Source organism: Pelobates fuscus, chromosome 2 (assembly GCF_036172605.1).
Source record: "Pelobates fuscus isolate aPelFus1 chromosome 2, aPelFus1.pri, whole genome shotgun sequence".
Classification (NCBI taxonomy): Eukaryota; Metazoa; Chordata; class Amphibia; order Anura; family Pelobatidae; genus Pelobates; species Pelobates fuscus.
This window is the reverse complement of record NC_086318.1, coordinates 223,680,540-223,694,899: the sequence shown is the minus strand read 5'-3', so window position 1 is coordinate 223,694,899 and position 14,360 is coordinate 223,680,540. Positions and strand designations below refer to the sequence as shown.

General features: G+C 40.2%; 1 protein-coding gene across 2 annotated transcripts in view; it reads right to left on the bottom strand.

The window, feature by feature from the left end:
* SPAST (spastin) overlaps window positions 1-14,360 on the bottom strand; it is a 68,955-nt gene that overhangs the window by 38,422 nt on the left and 16,173 nt on the right. Inside the window, exons 3-4 of one of the 2 annotated variants that reach the window (XM_063443211.1) lie at window positions 11,526-11,609; window positions 3,522-3,617 (exon numbers count right to left, since the gene is read on the bottom strand). In XM_063443211.1, the coding sequence (XP_063299281.1) occupies window positions 3,522-3,617; window positions 11,526-11,609 (180 nt within the window). The remainder of the gene's footprint in view (window positions 1-3,521; window positions 3,618-11,525; window positions 11,610-14,360) is intronic. The other variant, XM_063443212.1, reaches the window with a different exon arrangement.

Genomic DNA, 14,360 nt, shown 5'->3' with positions numbered 1-14,360 from the left:
AAAGCTTCTGAAGCGTGATCATCGAACAATCAAGCGTTTCATTCAAAATAGTCAACAGGGTCGCAAGAAGCGTGTGGAAACACCAAGGCGCAAAATAACTGCCCATGAACTGAGAAAAGTCAAGCGTGCAGCTGCCAGGATGCCACTTGCCACCAGTTTGGCCATATTTCAGAGCTGCAACATCAGTGGAGTGCCCAAAAGCACAAGGTGTGCAATACTCAGAGACATGGCCAAGGTAAGAAAGGCTGAAAGACGACCACCACTGAACAAGACACACAAGCTGAAACGTCAAGACTGGGCCAAGAAATCTCAAGACTGATTTTTCTAAGGTTTTATGGACTGATGAAATGAGAGTGAGTCTTGATGGGCCAGATGGATGGGCCCGTGGCTGGATTGGTAAAGGGCAGAGAGCTCCAGTCCGACTCAGACGCCAGCAAGGTGGAGGTGGAGTACTGGTTTGGGCTGGTATCATCAAAGATGAGCTTGTGGGGCCTTTTTCGGGTTGAGGATGGAGTCAAGCTCAACTCCCAGTCCTACTGCCAGTTTCTGGAAGACACCTTCTTCAAGCAGTGGTACAGGAAGAAGTCCTTCAAGAAAAACATGATTTTCATGCAGGACAATGCTCCATCACACGCGTCCAAGTACTCCACAGCGTGGCTGGCAAGAAAGGGTATAAAAGAAGAAAATCTAATGACATGGCCTCCTTGTTCACCTGATCTGAACCCCATTGAGAACCTGTGGTCCATCATCAAATGTGAGATTTACAAGGAGGGAAAACAGTACACCTCTCTGAACAGTGTCTGGGAGGCTGTGGTTGCTTCTGCACGCAATGTTGATGGTGAACAGATCAAAACACTGACAGAATCCATGGATGGCAGGCTTTTGAGTGTCCTTGCAAAGAAAGGTGGCTATATTGGTCACTGATTTGTTTTTGAATGTCAGAAATGTGTATTTGTGAATGTTGAGATGTTATATTGGTTTCACTGGTAAAAAATAAATAATTGAAATGGGTATATATTTGTTTTTTGTTAAGTTGCCTAATAATTCTGCACAGTAATAGTCACCTGCACACACAGATATCCCCCTAAAATAGCTATAACTAAAAACAAACTAAAAACTACTTCCAAAAATATTCAGCTTTGATATTAATGAGTTTTTTGGGTTCATTGAGAACATGGTTGTTGTTCAATAATAAAATTAATCCTCTAAAATACAACTTGCCTAATAATTCTGCACTCCCTGTAATATGCAGGCAGGGGTGGGTGTGCATTGACTTTGTTAACCACCCACCCCTCAAAAAATGTAAGAAAGTCATATGGTAAATCCACAGCTTGACAAAATATAAAGTTTTGTCACTTACCCCAGGGGTCGCTAGCAATGGCTGTGGGAATAAGTAATTCTCACTCGTAGGACCAACCAAAGAGATTCCACATGTACCCTCACACATGCGCAAAAGTATATCACTGATGTGGGCTCCTTGAAAAGCCAGGAGTTAAAGATTGAAGATGGTGATGCCTGCAGGTGACAGCATTAGGTACGTAGAACTAACAAGCACTGCAAGGCCTCCACATATCAACAGATAATGTCACTGCAAAGATCCCAGAAGGTGACAAAGCCACCTTAATTTAAAAATGTTTGACCAACTCATAAGTGTTAGGAGCTTCTTTCGGTTTTACACATTTTAGGTCTCGGCACATGTTAGAAGCTGGATCTGATTAAATGCAAAGTGGAAGCACCGGTATAGAAATGTATTTAACCCTGCAAAGTAAATATTGCCGTTTAGTACAAACTGCAATTGGTTTACATTGCAGGGTTAAGAGAAGACCACTGCACCCAGTCGATGTGTTATGGATGACTATTGTGGTCCTTCAAGTATAAATAATAAAAATGAAAAGTTAAAATATTTTTTCCACAGTTTGAGCCACTGTACTGTGTGATTGCAGCATGAGAGGCAGATCTACCTCTCATGCTGTAGCTCCTGCATGCTTTCACTGCCAATCACATAGTGATTGGTGCTGGCCAGCAGACACAGCCCAGGGGCACGCTGTGAGATTTCAATGGGGTATATTTTTAGATGCCAGGATTCTCCCCCTCTAGCTACCTACCTCCGAGAATCATTGTGGCTGCACATGATCATTCAGCCACAGTGACCTAAAGGGCTGTATGCACAGGTTGCTTTGAGTGCTGCACACATTTTATCGGTCAGTCGGGGGCTCCCAAATAAGGCCCCGACTGACAAAGGTGAGCCCCAGGAATTGATACCTGGGGCTCCCTGGTGCGAGCATGGATTTAACCATGCTTACATCAAAGCAAGAAGTTAAGAATCGATTTAAAGCCCACTATTTTCAGGAATGCACAGAACATACTAAGATTCACTTTCAGATCATGCATAGCATGATACAGAAAGTTGTTAAAGGACCACTATAGGCACCCAGACCACTTCAGCGTAATGAAGTGGTCTGGGTGCCTGGTCCAGCTAGGTTTAACCCTTTTTTATATAAACATAGCAGTTTCAGAGAGAGAAACTGCTATGTTTATATTAGGGTTAAGCCAGCCTCTAGTGGCTGTCTTATTGAAAGCCGGTAGAGCCGCTTGCGTGCTGCTCACTGTGAAAAATCACAGTGAGAAGACGCCAGCGTCCATAGGAAAGCATTGTAAATGCGCGCGGCCCCTGCCGCGCATGTAGCCGAGGAGGCGGAGAGGAGGAGGAGAGCTCCCGCCTGGCGCTGAAAAAGAGGTAAGTTTAACCCCTTTCACTCCATCCAGCCCGGCAGGAGGTGGGCACCCTCAGGGCACTATAGTGCCAGGAAAACAACTATGTTTTCCTGGCACTATAGTGGTCCTTTAATGTTTCTCCCAGAGAAGCAATGGAATTATTTAGAAGCATCAGATTGGAGGTGTGGCAAATACCAAGCATGTGCTGTAGGAGCCCAATACACTACTATGAAAAGCATGATCGTGAACAATTTTTTAGGCTGATGAAATAGCTCAGTGGGCTAATGCATCAGCAGAATCTGTTCTAACCCTTGGGTCGCAGGTTCAAATCCTGATAAAATGAGTACCATTAAATTGGGTGATGGTAACAACCCCTGGATGTTGGGCTAAGGTAACATCCCCAGGACGTACTTGGAAACCAGAGTAATCTGAATGTACCTTTCCTGGTTAAATACTTCGTTGTTATTATTATTATTTAGCAGAAGCAGTGTTGCATTTGCAGTTTTCAACAAACTATTCACTGTATTGTGCACTTTTTCCTCCCAAACTCCATTTTCCCCCCTCACTTTGCGCCTAATCTTGAGATTAGACGGTAGTCTGAAAAATGCCATAATCCACACTATGAAAACTAAGAATGCTCTGGCTAGAATCTTCATTCCCTTCAAGAGAAAACAATGGAATCTACAGGGTATTATTGGTCTATTAAAAATATATGCTATATGTATATAAAAATAAAGGTAACTAAAAGTTGTCAGTTCAAAAATACTATCAAACATCTCCAGTTAAACAATGCATTATAAACCCACCTGGCTTCAGATGTCCATTGGTGCAAGGTGGGTTAGTACGGTCACTATAGACCTCCATTTGTGCGTTCTGAGGTTGTGAATCTGATTGCAGCTTCGCTATGCAAACAGAGCAGAGGACAAAAGGGAAAAGAAATGAACATGGAAGACAAACAAAATAAATGTAAAAAAAGTTTTTTTTTAAAAATGGATGGAACATCATATCACAAAACTGCAATCACTCCAGATTCCCAAATGTCCATGGCAACATTGTTACCAATTAGATTCTGCAGGACATTGTATATAATCCGCACCATAATAAATAAAATTAGATTCTCGCAAATGTATTGTATTGATAGGCAATCCAGCTACATTTCTAGAGATGACAAAAATCATCTAAACATGTTACAATAATTCAAAAGTATTTTCTTTTTTATTCAACTAGATTGTTTTACACCATAAATAACAGATGAAGGGATCCGTGACCCATCTCATCTACTACTGCACATGCATTACAACAATAATTTGGGTCTTACTTGTACAGCAATAATTGGCTAAGTGTGTCTGCTGACATACCGAGCCCATCAATATTGTCCAAATATGGACCAAATAGATATTGCTAATTCTTAAGAAATAGCTATAAGCAAGCAAGGGGCTGGGCTGTGTGTACCCCAAGAGCCAGTATTTGGTTACACACTCGAAAATGCTTTGATCCACAATTGGATATAACAATTGCAGTCCAACAGCACCATAAGTACTATCACAGCATGTCCTGCATAGCAGAACTTCTCTGTAAGCGTTAGCATTGTATCACACATGAGAATGAATGAAATGTTGCTTGAAATTAATTAGCCCCTTAAGGACACATGACGGAAATATTCCGTCATGATTCCCTTTTATTCCAGAAGTTGTGTCCTTAAGGGGTTTTAAGCATCACACTTGCAGGAGCCAGTGTCATAATTCCATGTTCAACCATTTTTTAAGGTGTATTGTATTTTTATTCATTTTTTGAGGGAAGGGGTAAAAACTTATTCTTTAAAATTACAATTTTAAATTTTTGATGAGAGTTTAACATAAGCACCAAAACACCTACTTTTCAATAAGTCAATCTTGAGAGGACATATAGTAGTAGTAGTAGTAGTAGTAGTAAAGTGCAAAATATTCTACATCAATTTAAATATAATGGCATAAGTTATACATGCAGACATCACAGGCATGTTAGTGAAACACAAAGAAAAGGAAAATGGATGCCCGTACTCTGGAGTGTGTCTTATGTGTCTTCAAATTCAATAAAAACAATTCAGTTTAAGAAACAGAACAAACATGCAAAAATATTGTACTGTGCAAAATACACAAATGTAAAAAAAAAAAAAAACAACGGCTAAATACCATTGATACTCCAAGCACCGGAACAACCATATTGCTTATTGTATATTGTGTAAGGAGGGTCCACCCCCGATTGTCTCCTTGCACAGACGTTAACATCAGTGCAAGTTAAAAACTATGAACTGCAACTTTACGTCTAGCTCTTTTGTCATATATGCATAGGAGAAAGCTGCGTTTCCTCCTCTGTCCACACATGACTAAGTACATTGTGGGAATGCTATCACAATCTACCCGGAGTTGCTATTCGTAAGAGGCTAGAGGCACAGGTTTGCACATGCTAGACTAGCACAAGGGAACACAGCACACAGTCCCATTCAATACATGGATGACAGCTATACAATGGATGCGATCTGCTTAGTGAGCAGATCCACTTTTTCTATATGACAAACTATTACTTGGAATAGAACTGCATTTGCCAAACAACCGAAAGACTTCATGTTCGGAGTAACCAAACACTTTAAATGCTTCTCAAGATGAATCATCCAATTGATGAAATGTGGCACAAGAGAAACAGTGGGTTGGACCAGAGAGCATCCAATGTGAAACAAAACAAAAATGTCTTTAAATGTGTATTTGTACACAATTTTATACATGTCCATGTCTCGGAGTTCTGCACACAAAATCTCTCATATTCAACATACATCTTCTGGTGAAGAAATTACAACAAATCAGAAAAGTAAAAGATCAAGAGTTTCTGAATGAAAGTAGTACATATGTAGTTTGTGTTTTTCAATTTCACTGTTTAACTCACTTATAGCACAGTTGTGTTGCCTTTACCAACACTTTTAGCAAAACGGATTACAATGGCCTAAGAAAATAACTAGGCAGTCAAGTACTGAAAACCAGGCAAACATGGATTTTCTCCATTCAATAGGCCTCAAAATGCACACATGTCTTACTTGGCGAGTCTTAGCACTGCAAGCCGATGATGGTGCACTTTTGGCATACTGTGTTTTCCTTATGGAGGTTTTCAGCAAGAGAATGCCCTGCACCTGACAGCTAGAATACTTTAACTAGTCAGCAAACTTATCCCAGTGGCGCACTCCCTGACAAGATCTCAGTACAATTAAGGGTGAAAAAAATCAGCTATTCAGAATAGAAACACAATAGCAGTCAGCTGGACACCACTGAACACTGGAACCAATATAGGCCAGAATCCATGTGTAGCCATTACTGCACCTTGTATTTAAAAAAAAAAAAAAAAAAAAAGTGTAGAGGTATAGGGAATGTAACAAACGTGTAATAAGTCTCTAATGTTGCACTTTGATCACAAGAAAGATAACTTAAAGAAGTAAAGCCCATCTATGTCAACTTTTGTAAAGCCAAAGGGCTCTGATATTTATACTGGACTTTATTTAAGCTCAAAGATGAGTAGTCACCAACAGTGATTATCTCATGTTAGACCAACTATTATTGCACTGCTGTTTTAGAAACAAAATTACATATTTACAATGAGAATAAACCCCCCTTACAGGTTTCACATAATACACAACCACAAGGAAAATTGCATGTTCTAAGGATTTCATATCCAAATGTTTCTCAGTTAAATGAACACTCACATCTTCATAACAGTTTACCTTAAAGCGTTAAACAGTTATGCAAAGGTTTAATACTGAAGTTAGGGTCTAGAGTAACCCCCGTGGCTTCATTCGCACAAATCCAATCACCAAGTCCTCATCTAAACCTTCCTAATGCTGTAGGGGGAATCGATTCTTTGGGTGTCAGGTCACCAACTTCAGGGTTAAGACTTTACAAAAAGGTTTAATACTTGAAGGAAAGACAACTTCAATACCTTCATTAAACACTTAACTTCAATCAACTGAAGTTGCTATGTGGGTTACAAGCGCCCCTTTAACAACAGAGTTCAAGCTGGAAAAACAACTTTTAAAAGGGACACTATAGTCACCATATCAACTTTCGCTTAATGAAGCAGTTTTGGTGTATAGATTATGCCACTGAAGTTTCACTGCTGAATTCACCATTATTATTATTATTTATATAGCGCCATCAGATTCCGTAGCGCAGTACAATGGGTCATCTAGGAGTTAAAATAACTTGTTTCTGTAGCCATAGACACGCTCCTGGCTGTAATTGACAGACTGCATGAAAACAAAATACTTTCATTTCCAATCAGAAAACTTACTTCAAAAGTTTTAACTACTGCTCTGTAACTGAACTTTAAATCACACAGAAGAGGCTCCTGCAAGGTCTAGAAAGCTATTAACAGTGCAGGCGATTTAAAATTAAACAGAATTTACAATAAAGGAAGTGTAAACATTAGATGACTCTTTACAGGACGTGTTTAGGAAGGCTGTTTTAATAACATGCAAGGAGGCATTCCTAGGGCTGCATAAACAAAATAATTGTACTCCAAAATGGCAGAGAATTGAGCAGTGATACTTCAGAGGCATGATCTATACATCAAAACTTGCTCATTAGGTGTGCCCAACTCAATCACGCCGAATAACGACGGCATCTCTACAGCCACGACCTACCCGACACCAGATCTACAATCAGGGCACCATCCTGATGAGGCCGATGCCTTTCTTTCTGGCACCTGGCAACCGAGGCTCCAGGGCCTACCGCACGGACGGACGGGCACACGCAACCGCAGGGGTAGGCTACCTGCCTACCAGCCAGTCATGGACATGGGGAGAAAATCCCAAAAGCCACCCGCGATTGCTGCAAGAACGCAGCGTGACATAGGCCAGATGCTGCTGACCCCGACGCCGGCGCCACCACGAGACTCATGGGAGACCCAACACCCACGCAGCCCGAAGGCAGGACATCACCCCGGAGCCCTAACAAGACCTCAAGGCGCTAGGCGACAAGGTACACCAGCTACAAACGGCCCAAAACGACACCAACAAACAATTGGGCATCCTAGATGAGAGAGGACGGAGATAAAAACAGACCACCCCCCTGGAAGAACTGCCGCACTTCGTGAGACGGCTGGTGGCGTCCCTTCTAACGGCGAAACAAGCCAAGTACTTCAAATTTGATGGGGTATATAGAATAGCCAAATCCTGTAAAGCCCCAGCCACATCACCTATAGACATCATCCTTAGATGCCAAACAGTAGAGGACAGCAACATATTCTTTTTTCATGACTTATGCAGGGCCGCCTTGTTATGGCACAAGAGTATGCAACCGCTCACAAAGACACTGCAAGCGGAAAATCTGACCTACCAATGGGCAACCCCAAACACCCTTTGGGTCACAAAGGAAGGAAAATCATATAAAGCCACAGCACCGTCGGATGCACCTGCACTGCTGACCGCACTGGGCCTACCCACTAGAAACACCCCAGCACAGGGAAGGTCTCGCTCTCCGGCCCGGACTGTTACCGGCACACCCTCACTAGAACCCGGAAGGAAAATGGATCCCACTACCTGAGAGAACACTGATAGCTATGTAGCTCCAATAGCACTGTACATTACTTTTTATTTTTGCAAATGTTGCCGAGTTTGATATGCAACTCTCGTTCGCCTTTTTTATTGTTAATGTCTTGCAAAGTACAATACCTGCCGGCACACTCCACCCACACAGGAGAGGCATCAGAGCCTCAACTGCCCTAGACTCCCGACAAACATGTTGGGTACACAACACGCTCCAAAAGGGAGATAGTCACCACTACATTGGCTAGCCAAGTTTAGGTTGTCCAACTAATGCTGGACGTCCTCACGCTGGAATCTTACACAATAGAATCACTTTAATAAAAGCAGTTCTGCTGTATAGCACATGCTTTTGCAGCATGTTTAATTCTGTGCAATTTAGGAGTGAAATCACTTTGTTTATATAGTCATCTCTCTACATGTAAATTGCACAGCTTTCCTAAACTCTTCCTGAAAAGGAACCAAGATATTCTAGGTTCCTTTATTGCAGTCTGTTTTATCTAGAATTTATCTCCTGCTCTTCTAGAACATGCAGGAATCTCCTGTTTGTCATGTAAGTTCGATCTACAGAGCAAGATAAAAACTTCTAAAGCAAGTTAACATATGAGCAGAGAATTGAGCAGTAAGACTGCAGGGGCCTGATCTGTAAACCAAAACTGCTTTATTAAGCTAAAGTTGTTTTGATGCATATAGTATCCCTTTAAAAAAGGAAACCGAAATTCCGGTCTGGATCTTTTCTACCGTGCCAATTTTACTTTACAAAACAAACACCTGAAAACAAATCCTACAAACGCACGCCAATTAATAAGAAATTATCGGGCATAAACAAATGAAATGAAATGCTTTTGTGTAGTATTTCCTAACAGTATTATTGTTAAAGAATTTCTGGACTCCATTTTCTGGTTTAGTGAGCAGAGAAAAACTGGTTTAGATGCGTGCAATAGAAACAGCTGTTAAACCAAAGTAAACATCCCATGCAAAAGCCAACTAAAGGGAATCTTTTATAAATAAAAAGGATTGTATTACACGTATAGTCCTTTCACAAGGTGTAAATCTACAATTTGTGTTTGTGCCAGGAATAAAATACAAATCCCAAAAACATTTTTTAAAGTTCCTCTTTTAATGGATCTCAAAACTGTAATTACTGTGAACCCCTATAAAACAATTACAATACAATCCACAGAAACTTTCATGGGGCTTAACAAATTCGAATTTATGTACTTTACTAAGGGAATACACATGTAATAAACAAACAATCGCTGTAAGCAAGGATTTCGCTGAAAAGTAGAACTTATCTCTTTAAATCCTAAACTGTGGAAAAGACAAAAGATTCCCTTTAGTATTCAGTATTAATAGTGCAACATTGTATGCAACACAAAATGCATTTTTAAATGCCCATGCAATATTAAGCTCCAAGACGTTTGCATCAACAAAACAGCATTCATAACTAAGGTGTTTTACATGTTATTCGAACTTCACAAAGCCATATTCACATATAGCTCAAGATATTTATTGATTAAAGGGACACTATAGGCACCCAGACCACCTAAATCACATTGAATGTTTACATTACAGGGTTAAGACAACTTCTAGTGGCAATCTAGAAGACTGAATGAAACCGTTCAGCATTTTCAAAATCCCAACAGGTAAGCATTGATTCAATGCGTTCCTGTGGGAATGTCTAACGTGCACACAACGCTCACATCGTATGCACATTAGGTTACCACATGGGTGTGTTGTCACTGGAGAAGATTGATCCAGAGCAGAGTGACTTGAGAGCTGTTAAGTCGGGGAGGTTTTTTTTTTTTAACCCATTATATACGGGGGTGGATGGATCTACAAAAAAAGGCAGGCGGACACTTTAGTGTAACAGCTGTGGATTGTTTTAAAAACAGTTTTGTATTCTTAATGCTATAGTGTTCCTTTATGGTCTAAGTGTCTGTGTATGCAATGCACGCATACTATGACTTGGCACACATAGAACGTGTACAATATACTATTAATTATTTAGCAGGAATATTCCAATGCTGGCCATAAAACATCTCTCCAACCTATTAAAGGTCATATCCCAATAAGTAACCGATTAATTTACAGTGGTTTAAAACTTTGAACACATCGGCATCTCAATGTAAGCAACATCAACCATGAATATCAAGTTCACATTCATGTAGGCATAAATCCATGCCATACTCTGTGCCAGTGATAGAACGAATAATTAAAATGACACTGTAGACACTAATATTTTCATCGCAATTCATTTATCATAGTACTTGTAGTCCCTGGCACTGTCCCTACATTCAATGTTACACCTTTTTAAAGCAGTTTAATAAAGAATGAGGGTCCGTGGCTTCCCATAGTCCTGCCCCCACTGGAGAAATGGCTAAGGCGGAGATAAAACCCTTACTTCTAAACCCTTAAAAACAATATAATGCTGAACAGAAGGACAATGCCAGGGTCCATCAGATATTATAACCACTTCAATAAGATGAAGTATTTATGGTGCCTACAGTGTCCCTTTAAGAGACATACTTCGCTTAAACTTGCTCCTCTGGATCCAGCATGGCATCCTTGAATGCAAAGAGAAGCTGTATGTGCAGCCACCCAGTCTCAAAAGTGGCAATCCAGAAGTCCTAGCATGCAAGTGAAAATGTGGAGGCACCGTAACATACTGTTTTGCCCCCAGTCTTTAAAGTGATACCAACAGGTTACTCCCTAAAGTGAGACTTCAAAGGGAATTCAAAAATTCAGGCCAGGGTACCCAAAATGAACATTGTTTCAGTTTGGCTGTTTTGGCCTTAAATTTGAAATTCAAATCATGATAGACCTGACAAGTGCACTTAAAACTCACACTACACAAGAACTGTGTTTGTACCAGATAGATCATTACGATAATTTGAACAAAAGTATAACATTATATAAAGAGGAAGAAGCAGATTGAATAATTCTAAGAACTTTAAATAGGACTAAATTCATAAATCATGCAATACTTTGTAGTTTGATTAGTGCTGGTCATGCCTGTAAACCCCATTTTGGCATCAGTTACTTTGAGAAAGTGTCAACTATTAAACGGTTATTTTTTGCAAGTTTAAACAAAACCAAATCATTACATAGAAACATAGAAACATAGAATGTGACGGCAGATAAGAACCATTCGGCCCATCTAGTCTGCCCAGTTTTCTAAATACTTTCATTAGTCCCTGGCCTTATCTTATAGTTAGGATAGCCTTATGCCTATCCCACGCATTACCTAGAAGCTTTAAACGGTCCTTTGCCATGAGCAGGTTTGCAGTCATTTTTCCTTGCAAGCGGCGTGCTCTGTCAAACTGCTCACCTATAAAAGTAGAAAACGTGTAAATCACAAAGAAAAAAAATATATATATTTAAAATCCCCCCGCCCCATTTATTTTTGTTGTGCATAGAAAGACTGGCATGTTTATGAAGCCAAAATCTTCTAAAGAAATACAGTGTATAGTGCAAGGCACATCTAGATTACTGCACAATTTTGATAAAAGTAAAATGACATTCAGATACTAGGCAATCATGTCTAAGTGATAGTCAGAAGGTGAGTAATCGGGGGAAAATAGAAAGGACATTAAAAGGAAAGTATGATAATCATGAATCTGCAAGCTGACTAAAATTATCACTTGATTAGCAGTGCTAGGCGCAGGAGCACACGCCTGTGCCGCAGTCCCAAAATATTTTTAATAAACAAATATTGTAGAGAAAGAAAGAAAAATAGGATACCCTTAATCAAACAAGAACTAATGCTTTCAGATACTTTTCCCATGACATAATGATGATTCCGCTGTTGATCAAAAGCATTAGTCATTACACGTGTCATAAATACACACCGATTTATGCATATTTAAAAAAAATCCTTTTTTATCACAATGATTCTACACCCACTACCCTATAGTAATAAAGCAACCGCTAGATTTGACAGCACTGCATATATACTAATCTGAAAAAACAAACAAACACACAAGTATCTGAATATGTATTTCAGTGTCATATTTTAGATGAAACACTATTGGTAGCAATTACAGCCTCAAGTCTGACAAGTTTTGCACACTTTGATTTGGGTAGTCTCTGCCAGGCATCTCTGCATACCCTCAAGGTCTGTCAGGTTGGATGGGAAGAGTCTGTGGACAAACCTTTTCAGGTCTCTCCAGAGATGTCCGAATGGATTTAAGTCCGAACTGTGGCTGGCCCATTCAAGGACATTCACAGAGTAATCCCTAAGACATTCTTTTCTTGGCTGTGTGCATGGGATCAATGTCCTGTTGTGCTCTGTACCAGGTTTGCATTAATGGGACCCTGCATCTTGCTTTGTGTGTGAAGAGTATGGCCCCTGTGTTTTGCGATGTTCAGCTTTCCATTAACCCCGACCAGTGCTTCACCACCATACATGATCCTGGGATGGTATTACACATGTAGCAAGTGGTACCTGGTTTCCTCCAGACAGGACACTGAATCAAAGCCAAAAAGTTCAATCTTCATTTTATCAGATTAGAAAACTTTGCCTTCTCCCAGTCTGCTAGTCCTTTAGGTACTTTTTTTTGCAAATGTCAAGTGGGATGTCAAGTCTGGATAGTCTGTCAAAGTCACATTGGTGGAATGTTACACTGATGGTTGTCCTTACGCATGTTTCTACCATTTCAACAAAATGATCTCTGGTCGCCTCTTACCAATGCCATTTTCCCCAGTTTAGCTGGGTGACCACATCTATAAAGAGTCATGGTTGTTTGAAACTTCTTCCATTTAAGTATAATGTGCTATTGGGAACCTTCAATACAGCCAAAGTTGTTTTGTAGGCTGTCCCATATCTGTACACCTTTACACAATCCTGTCTGAGCTCTGCAGACAGTACCTTTTCAGTTCTGAATACACGGTATAACATTTTAAAACATAGTAAGTGCGCTTTAAAAATACAAAATTAATTAATAAACGAAACAGAAGATGTTTCTATAGATAATACAAAGGAATACCTTTTAATTAAGGAACACAGCTAAAACAATGTATAATTATTATTTCTAAAAGATAGAATATAACCTCTACATAGGGGTATAAAACACACAAACATTAAGTAGTAACAGACTTTCCCCAAATGGGGGGGGGAGGGGAGGGAGAAAGGGGGAGAGAATGCAACCGTTTCAATTAATATAAACGCAGCATGTTGCAGCCCAAAATGAGAAGTTTAGAAAAAACACAGAGAGGGTTGAACAACTAAATGGTGTATTTTTTTTCTTGTATTTTTTGTACAATTGATTGTCATAATTCTCACTAATAGAGTGATATACAACTAGTAACTGTTATTGCTTACTACTAGTGTTTTATATTAATTTATTCACAGATGTGCAACATTTAGTTGTTCAACCCTCTCTATTTTTTCTAAACTTCCAATTCTTGGCTGCAACATGCTGCTTCTATATTAATTGAAACTGTTGCAGTTGTTTAGTTTTTTTAGTTGTTTTTTTTTTTCCCCATTTGGGAAGTCTGTGTTACTACTTTTGTAAGAAATTAAAGGGACTCTATAGTCAACATATAAAAGCAAGAAAGACAGGTCCCCCAGCCTTCCTTCTTGCTTTTATATGAACTTTAATTGATTAAAAATAATTTTCGGAGCGTTTTTATATTAAAAACTTACCTCCGTTCCAGCGCTGAGCTCCCAGCCATGCTGCGCCCCCTTTTTCGTCAAAATGACGAAATCGCGGGGCCCAATAGGACGCTTCTCTGAGAGAAGCGTCATCGCGATGTGGTGCGCATGCGCGGCTTCGCGCTGCACCAATCGCGTTCTTCATAGAGCGGCATTGACAGCCGCCCTATGAAGAAATTCAGCGCTTTACCGCGCATGTGCGCGGAATGCGCGTTCGCGAGCTGAGCTGTCTGACTGACAGCTCAGCTCGCTTTCTAAAACTAACAATAAGGGGGGGGGGCTACTGTGATTAAACCAGCCAATCAGAGTGTTCTTAGCCTAATTGCAGGGCGTGGCAAGGCTTTATAAGCCTTCCCCCGCCCTGCAAAGCTCAGTCTGCGCGGAGCCCTCCATGGGTGAACATGGATTGTTTTGTTTTTTTTTTTT